Below are 17,099 nucleotides of genomic sequence, written 5' to 3' on the forward strand. Positions count from 1 at the left end.
CCTGTGAGGGTGAGGATTTCTGACGGTACAGGACTGACCTCTCTGTGGCAGACCGTACACAGAGTTTGCAGGTTTTCCAGGGAGCACTGTCCTCCTCCACTGTAAACGGGCTTGATATGGTCTACCTGCCAGAACTGGCCTTCTGTCGGGTTTGTTATTATTTCATTCAACTGCAGCAAACAAAGGACATGACATTGGAAATGTTAGATATTCCTTCTGACCTACACGTACGTCCTACCGTAAGAACAAGAAATAATTCAGAGAAGTAGCTATTTATAGTTTTCATCGAGAGAAAGAAAGTAAGCCTCAGCATTTTTTTGTTACTCCCACTGGACAAACAAACAACTGTAACTTCCCTTGGCGTATTTTCACCTAGCCTGCAGCGTGCTGAAGCACATTGCAGTGGATCAAGGGAAGACAGAAGGAAAGGTTCAGTTTTCTGGATTGGTACAGTAAGTTATACTTTCGATGCCATTTTATTATCAAGTGCTGATATTAAATACACACAAATAGAGTGCAACAGCTATAGTCCCATCACAAAAATTAAAGACTCTAACTAGGTGTTTGTCATTTAAGTTTTTGGTCACATCAGTGGCAATTGTAATAGCAAGCATTGAGAAACTGTAGGTGACAAAACCCTATGTCAGCTCTCAAAAAGCTAAGGACTAACATGGAGTTGTGTTTGCTCAATTTGTAAGATACCCCAGTCCACAAGACTTCCCATCTGAGTCTTTCAGATGTGCATCACCTTATTTTAAAATGGTGCAAGCAACAAAGCTGATCCCACGCATATGACAAGTGACAGTCTTTTCTTTTGCAAGTTTCAATGGGTGTCTGCAGAATTTATTTAAACAATTTGGAACCAGTACCTTCTGAAGCCAAATTTCAACTTCGCAGCAGAAAATGAAATAGCATTTTAGTTTCTGAATAAAAATACCACTTTATGCAGGAATGTTCTCCCTCCCTGCTCCATTGCCTTGAAGTCAGTGAAGAAGCAATCACAACCACGGAAGAATGGTGGTTGTTTGTAATGCATTTTGAGGTGATACCGAGAGGAGCTGTGACAACTGGCTTTTGTTAAGCTCCTGCCAAACAGTCTGCAAAGTAGGAATAACCTAATACTACTAGACTACCTCCATTCTTAAATTGTTCCATAAACATAAAGTATGTTAATGAAGTGCATTTCAAGTAAATCTGGCTGCAATATTCACACCCCTAAGGAATCTGAATTCCGATGCCTGTGCCTTTCAGCAATGAAAAAATGTCTTGGAAGACATTGGGGTTTTTTGTGTTTAGGATTTTTGTTTTTCTTATTCTGTTGTTGGTGCTAGGTTAACCTTTGACCTTCAACCTGTAAGAAGAACATTTTGGATTTCTCTGAACTATCTATCTGCTACAGGAACACACAGAGGAGCTGTTACTGCTTACAGACCAGTACCATTACCTGCCCAAGTGGAAGGTGAGACATCCAAGAACGCTCCAGAAGTTTCTTACGCTGACTCTTGGGTGCGTCTCTGATGCTGAGATAAAGCTCCTGAGCATTTTGATTACAAAACTGGCAAACACCGTGTTCAATTTCAAATACTTTAGTCCTAAGGTAGCTCTGACTAGAGCGAATTGAGAAGTCCTCCTGGCAGGCATGAGAGCAGAATCGTGTGTCCCAAGCACGGGCCTGGCCGCCTGCCTCAAGCTGAGCTGTTGGCTGTTGACAGCTGAGACAGAGTGGGTTCCCTTGGCTGTCCAAGGCTTGCAAATAGCCTTTGGACAGGGAGGAGCCGTCAGCTTCAGTCTTCTCTGCATGAGGAACTGACGGGCCTTTTCCATTTTCTGGAGGCAACCTGTTTGCCGGGGACAAAGTGCAGCTGTTAATAGAGGAGGTATTCAGCAAACAGTTCAGTAGGGTTTTTATGCACTGTATATTTCCATTAGATATCTTTTATGCTCTGAAACACCAATTTCAGTTGAAATAGTATCTTAATCTTGCTCAGATTGATACCTGCACAGTGCAATCATCTATTTGGTTTATGTTTCCATTTAAACAAAATTTGACAATGTAACAGACAGATTTTTCTTTTGCACATCTTACTACATTTACACATGTACGCTAAATTATTAGCTGAAATAATGCTGTATGTATAAAGAAACAGTGGCTTCCATCAGGCATGTACACATATAAAAGTAAAACATTTCAGCCCCCTCTTTAACAGAAGTAAAAAGTCAAAGGAAACATCCTGGTTTCTCTACGCAACTTTCACAGCTACCTAGCAGTTTCCTACTCTAAACAAGGCTTACCTCCAGGCAGGATACACACTGCTTGTTTAATAAATTTTTTAAAAGGGCATTTTCTGTCTAGAATTTTCATGTTCTTTTCCCTCTTTTCTAAATTCTGAGGCAGAATAGAGGAAAATTTGGTGTCCCCAATTTGCTGTTGACCTCACAAGCAGGCCTGAGCTAACCTTCTTTTTTCCTTAACCAAATCATGTAACCGTTTTCTTGTTTCATTTTAATCAGACTGTTAGTTAACAGCTATATCAGCAGACAACAGATGTAACCTAAATTGTTGTAAGAATAAAACATAGCTCATTAGCACTACAGCAAGTTTCTTATCTAAACACTGTACTTCAGCAAGGTAAACACTCATAGGAAATAATTTTGCTACCTTAAAAAAATCTTGGGAGAAACAGCTTAATCACTTTATTGCATTAATAAACTTACTTTGTGGAATGACCCAATTGTTCAATAGAAGCATTTTCATTCTTTAGACAAACCCCGCTTTCTTTCGAGATGAGGCGAACGCTGCCCCCACTGCTCCTAGCTTTGCTAAGTGAGGCTGCTGCTACATCCTCCTTGGTCACATACCTAGAATAATTCAAAATTCTGTCAATATACTACAAAGGGAACAATCTCCATCAAAGAATATTCAGCCTTGGCTGCAGCAAGACTGGTATGGCATGTTCTCTTAAAGAATCCCTCATTTCCTGGGTGAGAAATGAATAAAGGTTGGGAAAACATACTTCATAATACTTCCATATTACATACCTTTTTCTAAAACCAGATTCAGCTCTAAGGAGCAAACAAATAAGTTGTTTTGTATATAACTATATGAAAACAAAAGCAGTTTGATATTGCCTGACAATGAAATCTGAAAGCCATTGTGGTTCGGTTAGGTGAAGTCTCACTGATACTCTAGCTAATACAGGAAGTTTACAAGCTCTGTCAGTTATGTTTGCACTCACTTTATTTTAACGTGAAAACACACGAAACATCACTGCTCAAGTAAAACTCTTAAAATCCCTTTACTCTGATCATTCTTCCAAAAAACCACTATTCAGACAATTTCTCATAAGCGTACCTCTCTGTACTATGCATACGCCAAATCCTATGTAGTACCTTAGAAGACCTGTAGGTTACAGTAGATTTTCTAACATGGTTCACAGTTAGATCTTGCCTACTTTTATGGAAGGAAACAATCAGTCAACAGGTTCAGAAACACTTACTACCTGCTGCTTCTCCTTATGTTACTGGGATTACAAACTATTTATTTACTTGAATTCTTGCCTACAGCCAAAATAGTCACCCTGGAGAATTTAACAGTAGGGACTGAGAGGAATAAAAAGTTTATAGACTGTTTGCAGAGGCACCTTGGTGAGTTAACCTGTACGCATGAGAAGTTTTGTGGAAAGCAATAACAACCCTAAAGCTGCAAATGTCTGTCAGGGAAGATAGTGTATGAGAAAAAGGAAAGACAGTGGAAAAAAGGTAAATTAGATTTTAACAAGGATTAAACACTAGCCCTTTTCAGTGACACCCAGCAAGGAAAACAATAGTTTCGAGAAATGTCATCCACAGAGAACAGAATTGCTTAAATAAAAATGAGTATCAGAGAGGCTTGGAGTAGGCTGTGAATTATGCATAAAGCATTATATCACTGATGGCAACTAATGATTTATTGCTGCTTCCAGGTGGGGAAAACAACAAGATTCTTTGACCTTACTTTTCTTTTGAGTCCCAGAGGTCATGGTTTTTCCTCAAAAACTTCCAGCCAGTTCCAGATGTTTAAACATGCAGCGCAGGAAAGCCAGAACAGCTGCTGAATGTGGCACAGTGCCGGACAGGGAAGCAGACACTTTCATTCCAACAGATTTACTGCAGTGCTTGGTTGCCTACGTTTGTCACTATGCGACAAGCAATCATCGAACAACCAGTTTACAGTCTCAGCATCATTCCACTGAAAGTTACATTAAATATATCAAACTTCCTGCAGTAATTAGTAAGAGGAAGAAAAATTAAAAACCACATACCTTTTTGTGCTGCTAACCACTGACTGCTTTTTAGACAACTCCTCTGCAGCATGAATAGGACTACAAAATATCTGACCACTTTTTCTGATAATCTTCTGTTTCATTGCTGTTAGACGATTCCATTCTTTCACAAACCTCAGTATCTGGTAGAGAATGCTATTGTCAGCAGCATGACAGGCATTACACAGAACTACGTGCTATGAATTAATACATTCAAAACTGGATGAAAACAGATGGTATTATCCGAAACGATCCCTTCAAGTCATTTTTCATACAAGCTGCAACCCCCAACCCTCACCTGCTGAAGAACTCTGACAGCTTTGGCATTGTCTAAAATAATGGTTTTGCTATGATAGGTGAGTTGATCCAGAAGGTAAAAATAAGGCCAGAAATGGCCTTTACTGATCTAGAGGTGTAGCGATAGGAGAAAGGTTTCCTGATAAAGCCTCAGGCAAACCTTTCTTGTGTAAGCAAGACTTTGTTGGTGGGAAAAACAGACATGCAAGAGAGTTTTCTTCTTAGAGCAGCGGTTATCCCTGTTGCAGCAGGCCTCTCAGAAAAGGGAAGTTCACTCCCATTTCTTGAACAGCATTTATAATTGGGTTTACAGACAACCTTTCTTCTTCCCTCTAACCTTCTGATACATGCTTAACACTGGATTAACAATCTGTAGTGTACAGCCCCTAATGTCAGCATGGAACGCTTAGCTACGGGTAACCTGAAGAGTTGTTCAATTCAACTAGGTATTAGACCATTTCTCACAAAAGTTTTGCAACTTGTAAAATTTTAACAGAATCACCGACGTACTTGTTTCAAGGTTGTTATATTCCTTTACAGTAATACAGTGTCAGAAAAACATATGTGATAAAATTATAGTAAATTAGCAGTTAATGACATGAAAATCAGATCACCAAATTATCTTAATTATGCATCTGTTTTTATGGCAATACTGCCATTTTCTTTTCTGTGGCATTTCAGTGTGGCACACAAAGATCTGACTAGCAAGTAGAGACATACTTTACCATCAAAATAGTCAAAGGGCAAGGGTTTTGAGCAGCTTAACCTGCAATTTACACTAATCTCAAATTCACACAGCCACAGGATCCTGAGGAAAAACTGATGAACTGTTTAACAAAGTATTCCAGAATGGCAATTGAGAACATAGCATAATACTGATCACCTTTCCTTATTTTGCATTTAGAATTTGAAAGTATAATAAAATAAAGAAGCTCAGAAGAACTTAATTTCTGGTACTGAATCTAGTATTTTTTTTACAGGCTGGGAAGCCACAAAAAAAACCAAACCCAAAAACTTTGATGCTGTAAACTAACAGGACTGGTACGATGAACTGGTTTCCGTAACAACTATAACCACAGGACAGCGAGGAAGTGAAGGAAAAACTGTTCCTACATAGGAATTTAGAATTTATAACATGGCTGCTTGCTTTAGGATGTGTGTAGGCGAAAAACTATTTCACCCCACCCTCATCTCTACAACAGAAAATAAATGGGAGTAAGAATATGACAACTGAACAAGTGGCTTGGGTTGTAGGTTTTTTTCCATTCCATTTTTCCCCTCTTTCCCTCACGGACTACCTATAGCAGTCAGCATCACACTGTTTCTGAACACGGACCATGGGATGAGTAAATACATTGTGCAGTAGAGATTTAATTGTGACTTCAGCTTTATCCAGGAACGAACTTCCATACTTCAAGATTACAACATGGCAATGATTTTCTTTTTCTCCTGTGAGTATTTTTATATGGCAAACGTCAAAGTGTACAGATGAGTCTCACTTCCTCGGAGTTGGAGCAGCAAGAAAGAAGTCAATGAAATGGCAGGATATAATGGAAACAGAAACAAGGTATTTCCTTGATTCTTTTTGGGAACATTTACTAATATGGATCTTCCAATCCAGAGGAGAAGGCTGCAGGACGGGAAGTTCCATAAGGCAGTGCCACCCCCTGCCCACAAACATGGAATTCTTAACTTGTCTTTTCGGTCTAGCAAATAGCTTTGAAATCCTCTGGCAACATTTGGTACCCACCCATTAGCTGCTTTACAAAACTGTTGGTTGAATCAGTCAGGTATCTGTCTTACAAATTTAAGTTCCAACCTTGCTGGAGAACCTACCAAAAAGAATCAGTTTTGTTCCTACACAAGAGAATCTGATTTTCCAAATTATATTTCTCTTTAAATGGAGAAAAACAGTTAAGAAAACTATGTTAAGCAGATAATGTTGCACATCCAATTTAAATTCTGCATGTCCTTACTTGAGTAAGGGTTTACAGTGTTAATGTTCTCCTCAAACACCATTATGAATGGGATCTTTATTACTGAATTAACTGAAGCTACATGTCTCAGTGGAGCTGTGCCCTACACTTCTTTGAAAATAGTTAGAAGACCAAAGGAAGAAGTGAGAGTGGAGACCTGCTCAAAACTGCAGCTCTGATACAATCTAGCACATTCTTATTCATATAATGTGCCCTGTTTAATTCATAACCTTTAAAATGCTATTTTGTTGACTTATGAATGTTAGTTACTAATCCTGTAAATGATAAATTAAATGATGCCTGGTTGATTCTATCTACCGAAATGTTAACAGGAGGCATGATAATTTGCCAAAGTAACAGACTGCATAATTAATATTCACATCAACATTTATAAGATTTGCTTGCATTGATGAAACTGTGCCTAGATCCCAAGGCCCGGAAGCGTTCTGCAATTATTTAAAAAAAAAAAAAAAAAAAAGTCAAAGCCCTCCGTATTAAGTATTATATTACTGTGCCAGTAGAATTTCTTACCGATGAACGACTTTGTTTATGCTGAAAAGTCTCTGGTAAATCCTCCCAGTTATCCAGCTGTATGTCCAATGGAACGAAATTATGATTCAGTGGTTCACCATCCTAGACAAGCAAACAGTTTTGTTTACAGATGCAATGTAGCACAATCTAGAAAAAAAAATTATCTGTTTCAAGTGAATTATCTTCCCTTTGTACTAAATTTAGTCCCTCATGGTAAGATTTTTCCAGAAAAAAAAAAAAAAAAAAGAAAAAACCAAACCAGCCACAGATGTATAATACCACAGATGCAAGAAACACGATTCATGTTAATATATCTAAAAGTAAACAGGGTGAAAATTTGAGCTTTGAAAATATTTGAATTTTTTTCTTTGCAAATATTTCAGACACACACTGCCTTAAATTAAGAAACTGAAATTATAATCCTCTTGAATGAATTTCCAAAGGAAATGAATGATTGTAGATGGGAGAATGTCACTTCATTAAAATTTAAAATCAGAGTCTTGAATAGAGCATTGTTTATTATACTTAACCTTTTTTTTAAAAAATGTCTGAACAAGTTCTCCTCCACTTAATTTTTAAGGAACAAGTTGTCCCAGTGGGTACATATGACCCAGGAACTTACTGATGATTCACAATCATTTGAGAGAAGGAATCAAAGCAGAATTTCCCGGTGTCTCATCGTTCAGCAGAAAGATTTTGTGCAGTATCTGGCGTAATGAAACTCTAATCCAAGCCAAAAAACAACCCAGACCAATATACAGTTGCCCAAATACCATCCAAAATGCATCTTTGAGTAAAATGTGTGAAGCTAGGAAGCAGTGTACATTTTAAGTATATTAAACAAGTTTTCAGATACAAGAGGACACTCTCTTTGACGTTTTCCCAGCTGTATCAGCCTAATGAAAATGTATTATCTCAAAGAATTGCCCTCAGTTATTTGTGATGCTTTGCAGTTGCACCTGAATACACTGAGTCATTCACCAGCTTTGAAGAAATCTTCTCGGTGAACTTTTCTAACCCTTGAAAGAAGGAATTGCAAAGTCCTCATTCCCCCTTGAAAAATGACCTGGAAAATTACCAACTGCTAGTTTCTGTATTCCCATTACCATTGCAGATTAATGATAATGGGTTTTATTCAGGAAGTTACTGACTTATACACAGCACCAAAACCTAGCTTTCTGAAAATGTGGTGACAATATTTTACTTACTTACTTAGTCTGTCAGGATTCACTGTCATTTTTATTTTAATTTTGAATGTTCTTCTATGAAAAATATTTTGTGATAAGACACTACAATAAAAAAAAGGAATCTTAAACAACTATCACTTGCATTCCTAACAGATGATCTGAGTATACATCTAATGTATTAGCCCCATTTTGTAAGCTAAGAGAAGTGTTAGGAGTTACATATCTAGGGAATTATTACCTAATTCCCCTGAGAAAAAGAACTAGAATTGTAAACTAGCTAAATTTTGTACATTTCAGCTAATACAAAAATACTGGTCTTTATATATAAAGTATAACAAATGAAAGTATATATACACATTTCATAGGACAACATTTTACTTTGTAATTTTAAAATTATAATAAACATGTGTATTTCAGGTTTACCTTTGTATATAGGTGAATTCTATCAGTATTCCTGCTTGCACAAAACATAAGCCCATCATATAATTCAAACATTTCTGATTTATCTACATCTCCTATAAAGAGAAAAAATGTTGACATTAAAGTTTTCCTCTTCATTCATTTCATTCAGTCTACTCAGACATTAAAAATAATATGACACATGTATCTAATTCCAGAACAACATAGTAAGATACACAGCTCAAGCAGCAAGTTATTAAGATATTTGTGTATTTTCTTTTTGTGTTTCTACTGAATTACCTATCACCTGTTTTGCCTGCGGCTGTCCTGAACAAAAGTAAATGCCATCATAAGTTTCAATAAGACTATACAGGTTCACAGCTGCTAGTTTGACATAGTTCTTAAGTCAGCCAAAAACTCCGTATTGCTTCAGGAGTTGTATGGAAAGGCTGGATTTATCCATCATCAAAATTCAATAAACATCCCAGGCTAAAACAAGAAAATCATGTAGTACTGTATGTACTTCTGTCTATCTTTCAAATGTATAGGTTTTTATTTAAAAGCTATTTTTCATGCCAGAGGCATTTAATACAGTTTTGCAATGGGATATAGTCTTTCTTTCATAGGAGTCCCGCTTTACCTTCTCCATGCTTTTTTTCACTTTCTTCATTTTCAATTTCAACAGTTTCCTGTTCACTGATTTCAACAGATTGCTGGGTCACCAATTCCGCAAAATCTTCTCTTCTGTCTTCAGCATTGCACTCTGCTCTCTTTTCATTTCTTCTGGAGTCCTTTGAAACATTCTCCTCAGTTTTGCTCATGGGAGTGTCACAATTTCCCTCAGCTATAGATAAAGAAACAGAAAAAGCAATTATTTATGCTACCCGTACAAACAGGAACCTAATCAATACACACCTGGAGATGAGACTATGTAATTGAAATACAAAGCAATTGCATCTTATTCTCTAATGTTGCAACCACCTAGGAAACTGGAGCTACCTTTAATATTAGGAGAATAAACACATGGAACCAAAGTTTTCCATTTATGCAGATTCATGCACCCTGCTTAATGTCAAAATATATGCAATAAATAATGCAGTTAGCAATTCTATATTACATACAGTTATTGTATACTATAAACACAAAAAGTAGTTTTCCAGGCATTGATCTAAACCTGTGAAATTCAGAAGTTGTCCTTACTTGAACAAGCACAGAGACTTAAATAAAATAAAGAGAGAAAAAGAACCTTATTTGAAATTGGATTGAAATGGCAAATATGGGGATAGGTTTATAAAACTTTATAAAAATGTTTTATTAGACTTCCAGATAAGTTAAATAAATTTAATAAAAGACATCTACTCTAACCTGTTGGAGCAAGAAGTGCCATATTTTCCAGGTAATGTCTCTCATAACAAATACACAATACCCAAGTTAATAAAACATCTATACCACATCATTTAGTTTTGATAGGTAGAGAAAAAGTTTGCCATTTAATTTGATTCAGAATAACCATAAACCTCAAGGAAAAGGAAAGCTACATTTGCTGCAAAGAAAACTGAGCATATATTCTTCCTCACTGAATTCATATCCTGTTAACATTTATCTGAATTTTCCATTTGTTTAAATTAGAATCATGTAAAAGATCCTTGGGGAAAGCAAAATTAAGAAGGATCACTTAACGGGTATCTGTTCACATAAAGACACCATTCTTCATATTTTGCCTGGATTTGTGTATATTCGTATATTCAAAAATACTGTATTTTCTAAAACTAATCACAAATGAAACAAAAAATGCATATATTTTTCTGCAGCACACATTACTTACCATTACTGCTTTGGGGGCAATTGCACATTTCACAGTAAGGAAGCAATTCACTATTACTGTAAGTGCAAACACTACAGTGCCAAACTTTGTTTAAAGCCGTACTTTTGCTTGGAGTATTTAAACCGCAAGGAAAGACTTCATTGTATTTTTCTGAAAACAAAGAAGGCTTTTTTCCAGCCAAAGATTTTTTCTTTTTCTTACTGGAGTTGACTGGAGTAGATCCACTTATGCTTCTTGCTCTTTTAGCTTCACGTTCACAGGTACTTTCATGAGAAATCGTACCCACATCAATTATTCTTGTGGAATCCACATTTTCATTGCTCTTCTCTGCATCCTCTTCTTTTGCGACTTCAGACGATTCTGAATCATTAAGTAATGATTCATTACCAGAAAATATTTTGCGTTTCTTCTCAGCGGAGGATTTTGGGGAAAAGAAAGAACGTATGTCATGCTGTCTTTCCTTTTCAAACTAGGAAAGGGGAAAGAAATATAAACACTGCTGATAATTACTGCACCAGCAGCTGTTAAAATTATTCTTTTTCTCCATTAATATTACTCTGTAATACAAGAAGCTATTTTTAGTTTGAAGATGGAAACAAAAGGTATCTTTCTTTAAGAACAAACAGCTAGCAGAAAGAGCAATTCAACATACCTCTTCTGTTTTGTGAAAAGTATTTTCAATATTCTCATGAAAATTCTGAAATAGCACTATCAGAAAACAAATGCACAGAACTGGTATGCTATGTGCCTTTTTTGATGATGCCTGTTACAAGGAGAGGCTTTTAAACACAGTTTTTAAAATAATAGCCAATTAAATTCAGGTCAGCTAATAAAGCTCTAATTTAAACAGAAATTACTTGGTCTTATCTGACTCTGAGGGTGGGTCAGTCACCTAAACATAACATAAGGACACATCGGAAGCCTGTAGATGACATTCATACCCAGCAGAGCACTTTCCCCAACTTCACCTAATTTTTAAAATGGAATTTACATTACTTTTTCCCACTTATTTATTGTTTCTCCATTAGTAAAGTCTGCAGTGCACGGAATGCTTAAGTGAACAATGGTTGTAATGTTTTTAAATGAAATAAAACAGAAAAACATAAGTTTTGAGTCTTACATGTGTAAACAGAAGTTCATTTCTGGGATCTTCTAGACTTTCATTTGGGGTCCAGGTGTCAGCAAAACTCAAAAAATCCCATTTCTCCTTATCACCTTCGTCAGCCTGCATTTTCTCTTTCTTGCCATTCAAGGTGCTGCCTGTAACTTTGGCCTGCAGAAAGACGACTTGCATGAAGTTTCCAAGAAATTCACATCTTGGAACAAACAATTTGCTTCCCTTGCAAACTTAAATCAGCATTTGCAAAGTAAGAAACTTCGCAATAATTCAAAATAACTTAAGTGATTAAAACTATTCCTCTTCCAGCAGCCATTTCTGCAAGAATAACAGTAATTAGCATATTTAACACACTACAATGTGTGAAAAGGTACATAAAAAATGTCAGTATTTATTGAAGTTAAAAGAGAATATATACATTGTGTACACCTCTTACAGCCTTTACACCTTTTGCTTGGCATATGGAAACAAAGGCAGAATTAATTGAAAGAAGCAGTTTAGTGACAGAACTCTTGTATGGTAAATTGTTGGTGAATTACTGAGACCCATCTGTGCCATGTTTAAAGAGACTTCTAATGTACTGGACTGGCTGAGATTTTTTTCAGAGGTACCTACAGGAATTAGAATGCGGAGTTTCATTCCCCAACTGAATGTCAAATACAGTTTGCAGTACCTAGATTCTTTAAGCTGTGATTACTTTTCAGCAGGAGAGGAATATATTGGGAAAAAAAAAAAAAAAAAAAAAGGTTATCAGTTTCTCCTCTAACTGTATGGACACAAACAATTGCACCTCTACAACACAGGGGCAGTCAAATGCAGGAACAACAACTGTAAGTTGGCATTTGCATCAGAAGAAATCCTGTGTAACCACAATCTCAAGCAATTCCGACAACTAGAGTTTAAAAGGCAGTTCCTTCTACGTTGACACTTCTGGAAGTGTCAGAAAACAAGAGCTGACAGATTACAAACACACCTCAGTTCTAAAAACAAGACACTAATGAATGGTATCAAAGGTGGCAAAAAGGTCACAAAAGCAAAACAGCCAAATTATTTTTTCTTAGTCCTGTGAACTCTCAAAGATCTTCCAAGTAAGGAAAGAAAGCAGGACAGAATTACTCCTCCTAACAAGGACTGGGTAATATTTGAGGAAAATAGCAACAGAAGATAAGATTACTGTAATCTTGTGTCTGATGAAGAAGAATTATTTGAGAATGCATCTTCCTCTCAGAAATGAAGTTTAGTAAGGCACAACATCCACCCAGTTAAAAAAAACAACCAAAACCAAAGCCAACAAACTCTAGCTGTTATTATTGTGGAAAAAAACTTAAAAATGTAAACTGAACCACCAGAGCAATAAAAAGCTAGAAAGAAGATAAAACAATGATCTCCTGTAGATGTGAACCATCCTATTCATCTCAGCAAAAAGTTACCTTTTTTATCTTTGATCTTAAACAGAGAGCAAAAAGCTAGAAAAGACTAATTTAGAACAGACATGGACATTTTAATGATTAGCAATTCTAGGTGTATCAATTTGTCATATAGTAGGAGAGTGTTCCAGATAAGCAAGTGTGTTATTTGGCACATGCACTTAAGTGCTATCTTAACCATAGCGAGTTCTTGATGATTTGGTTCTATTCCACGCATACCTTGCGATTCAGCATTGCCCACATAAGAGTATCCATTGTTCCTTTTGCAATAAGGAAGTGAATATTCACAGAACTGCACTGCCCAATTCGGTGTGCTCTGTCTTCCGCTTGCTTAATATGGCCTGGATCCCAATATAATTCAGCAAACACAACATGAGAAGCAGCAGTGAAAGTTAAACCCTAAACAAAATAAGTAGATGTATTTTAGAAAAAAGATTCCACACACAAACGACGAATTTCTGAAGTAAAAGAAAGCTAAAGGTTGTACAGGACTTTCTTATATGGAAATAGAAGGGACCACCTTGACAGCAGATGGGCCTGTTACACTGATTTCTTCCTTGGGCCTCAGACAGATATAAGTAAGATTAAAAAACCACTTCAATATTGTGCAAAGACTACCTACTGCTTTTCGTTATGGAAGTAACATTTATTTCTTATTAATCTGGTATTTTTAGAGAAAATGAAGTTTTAGTAATTATCCAAGAATGAGATGCTGCTGCTTATCTTGATTTTGCTCAAGCAATTTCAACAGAGGCTTAAAACAGTTAACATGATTAGTGCAGAAAAATGAATACATGAGTCTAGAAAAGACATATTGCATGAAGATAAATTGCCTTCAGTAAATCACTTGAGTCACCAATTACTTTAGTACCTATATTCTTCAAGTTTCTTATTTCACATATTTTCTTTTTTGTCCTACCTGACCAGCTGCCTGAATACTCAAAATAGCAACCCGAGTATCAGGATCCTTCTGAAACTGATTAACAAGATGTATTCTTTCTGCAGAAGGAACACTTCCATCTATTCGTATGTAGCGAACCTGTAACGTACCATAATAGAGACGAAATGACATTTTCAGTGTCCATTTTTGAACACAATCATCCTTTGTTCCCCAATGAAAATATAAAAACATCTGTTCTATTTCTGTCATGTGGACAGAGATGCATCAGTACTCTTTTGCCCTTTGATTTACAATTAAGCCTCCATCTAGAGACGTGTAGAAGTAGTGTTCCCTGTTTACAAAAGAAGACAGAACGAACATGGGATCTTAAAATGGAATACTAAGCAGAAGAATCTGTTATTTCCCTGACATGATTTATTAAAATTCCAAGCATTTGCAAAATAATAACAGTATAAAATAGCAAAGTTAGCCACCGTTCCCTAGCAATGGTTGAGAGTCCATGATCAAAACAATATGAAGGTTGTTTGCAAACTTTTTTACTGCTTTGAATTAAATGTTCAGGTGAAATGATAGCGTTCTGTAAAAAAAAAAAATAAAAAAAAAAAGAAAAAGTAGACATAAGCACATTGGTAGAAAAACTTGGGAAACAACTGCCTACAACATTGACTCAATGAAGTATCATACCATAAAGTACCTACTGAATTCAAACACAGCTCATACATATTTGTAAAGTCTGAAGTTAAATTTGTGACCACATTTGTTAAATCATTACCTTATTTTCTATAACTGCCTCTGTACAGGCTTGAAGCATGCTTAAGTGATGAGCAAAAACTAGAAACTTCAGTTTGTCATTTTGAAGCATCATTTTGATATAGTCCTTTACTGCTCCTGCCTGGAGTAAAAGAGTGCGTTTTCATTAGTTAAGACATACAAAGTGTTCAAAAAGACAGTTTTTACTTCAATGTCTTTCAATAATATAAAAAGGTAAATTTCCATACTTTTTGTTATCCATTTAAGACTTTATCAAACGCTAACATAGTTAAGTATAAAATTATTCAAATTAATTTTGTTTAAAAAATACCACAAATTTATGTCTTTGAGAAACCTATCTCATTTCTTCAGAGAAAAAAAAAAACATTTATCCTCAAAAGATTGCATAATTACATGCCACTTCTTCCTGATTAAGATGTAGATAAAACCCCTTTTAGTTACAACATCATTATAGGATGTTTTAAGCCATATTTGGAAAAAACAAAATTGATTTCTGCCCAAACATATTTCAAATGGACAAGGTATTGTTTAATCAGAACTTCTGTATCTGCACTCACATAACGCCATATATCAAAACTGAAAGAATAATTTTGATACTTTCATGATACTGTAATCATAAAATATTGCTCTATTTAAACATTCATAGAATTCTTTTGTGTCAAATATAATTTTCAATACCTTTTACAACAACTATTAAAGTAACGATGACAGTTAATAATAAAATTTATCAGTGATCAACGGTTAATGCAATACCCACTGCAGCAGTCCTCAGATTTCTTTTTTTCTCTCTTTTTTGTCTTTCAACTTTCTGTCTGAAATGGATTACCAGAGGGAATGGACTAGAGAAGTGGGGAAGAAACAGCAACAGAACCACAGTGATATTTTTAAGACGGAGAAAAAAAATTGCAGGAGTTGGTCAGATTCTCATCCAGCAGCCTACAGAACTTTTTTTTTTCCTATACTTTTCTAACAATAGGCTAGCATAATGAAGTCTGATAGCAGGGTAAAAAGTAGGCATGTAAAAGATTTTGGTCATTAACTTGTTTTTCCTTACATCTTAAACTACAGTACTACAGGAGGAAATACAGAACATGGGGTCCCATCTGATAAAACAGAAAGAGACCAGCTAGAGGGGACTGTTCTTCCACATTTATCCATGGGGAGAACCAGTACTGACAGAATGCAGTCTGCGTAAGGGCTGCATCAGTACCATCCTGGGTCAGCTGCAGCAGCTGCTGACACACAGGCATGTCCCTGAAGTACCCACCTTCGGTGTATATCCCTAAATCTGCAAGACGCATTTAGTGCTGTTGGGAGACTACATCTGGACAGTCTCAGCCAGCTTGGTGGATATCTAAATCAGCAATAGTTTTAACACTTAGCTCAGGTCATTATAATGGGGTTCAGCCTATTCCATGAACATAGCAGCGAAAAACAGAGTGTTTCTCCACATTGCGATGTGGGATTTAAAATACCACTGGTATTTTAAGTATATTAAGAAAAGGCTTCCACGCTTACCTTGGCAATGGCTGTTTCTTTATACATGCGTGTGATTAGATTCATGACTTCAGAAAAGTGGCTTTCAGTGGCATCTGAATTCAGATTTCTCATTAATTTCTCCCACTCTGCAAAAGTGGTATTCAAATTCTAATTGGCAGGAGAGATCAGTGGTTAGATACATAGTACAAAGCATGTTCTACCTCAATACGTACATTTCAAGCATGAAATGTTTAGGAACTGAGTACTTTTGAGAACTCTATCAAATTTGGCTAAAAGTAACTGTAGGATTCAAAATCTAAGGGAAAGGAAGACAAAGGAAGGAGATTGTACTAAAAATAGAACACATTTTATCATTATCTGATGCCAAAAAATTGCTATATTAATGTTCTTCATGGTATATTTTAAAAAGAATACAGACATGCTATGCTATATATTCACACATTCTTTCTAACTACATATAATACACATGCATACATACAAATACATATGAATACATAGATATTACTATTTACTAACAAATGTGTTTTTAGCAAAAGTGGAAAATTTACCTTAGCTGCGGCTTGTGGGAGGTCAAATGGAATACGTTGCCTAACTTTGGGAGGCAACTGAGTTAGAACATCATTCTTCAGTCTTCTGATCATTATTTCACTTAAAAGTTGATGTAGTTCTTCTAAATTTGAAGCTCCTCTACAGTCCCATTGAGTTCTTTTACCAAAAAACCTGAAAATGAAAAATCAACACTGAGGGTAAAAACTAGCTCTTCCAAATTCAATAGAAACCTTCAGTATGTAATTAACTTTAAAACACACTATTAGGTATGAAAGTGTGCTAGATAACAACACTTGGTGTTCCTGTTTACGCCAGAGA

At 36.0% G+C, this 17,099-nt stretch overlaps 1 protein-coding gene across 13 annotated transcripts in view; it reads right to left on the reverse strand.

The window, feature by feature from the left end:
- ZRANB3 (zinc finger RANBP2-type containing 3) overlaps window positions 1–17,099 on the reverse strand; it is a 54,587-nt gene that overhangs the window by 1,465 nt on the left and 36,023 nt on the right. For 10 of the 13 annotated variants that reach the window (XM_030019325.2, XM_030019322.2, XM_030019324.2 and 7 more), the window contains 14 exons: window positions 16,781–16,952; window positions 16,251–16,379; window positions 14,734–14,853; window positions 13,980–14,099; window positions 13,280–13,459; window positions 11,637–11,789; window positions 10,517–10,985; window positions 9,332–9,535; window positions 8,716–8,807; window positions 7,106–7,207; window positions 4,302–4,444; window positions 2,716–2,859; window positions 1,445–1,838; window positions 39–170 (listed from right to left, as the gene is read on the reverse strand). In XM_030019325.2, coding sequence (XP_029875185.1) covers window positions 39–170; window positions 1,445–1,838; window positions 2,716–2,859; window positions 4,302–4,444; window positions 7,106–7,207; window positions 8,716–8,807; window positions 9,332–9,535; window positions 10,517–10,985; window positions 11,637–11,789; window positions 13,280–13,459; window positions 13,980–14,099; window positions 14,734–14,853; window positions 16,251–16,379; window positions 16,781–16,952 — 2,554 coding nt within the window. The remainder of the gene's footprint in view (window positions 1–38; window positions 171–1,444; window positions 1,839–2,715; window positions 2,860–4,301; window positions 4,445–7,105; window positions 7,208–8,715; window positions 8,808–9,331; window positions 9,536–10,516; window positions 10,986–11,636; window positions 11,790–13,279; window positions 13,460–13,979; window positions 14,100–14,733; window positions 14,854–16,250; window positions 16,380–16,780; window positions 16,953–17,099) is intronic. The other 3 variants (XM_041124423.1, XM_030019331.2, XM_041124421.1) reach the window with 3 other exon arrangements.

The sequence above is a fragment of the Aquila chrysaetos genome, chromosome 6, assembly GCF_900496995.4.
Source record: "Aquila chrysaetos chrysaetos chromosome 6, bAquChr1.4, whole genome shotgun sequence".
In the NCBI taxonomy this organism is placed as follows: Eukaryota; Metazoa; Chordata; class Aves; order Accipitriformes; family Accipitridae; genus Aquila; species Aquila chrysaetos.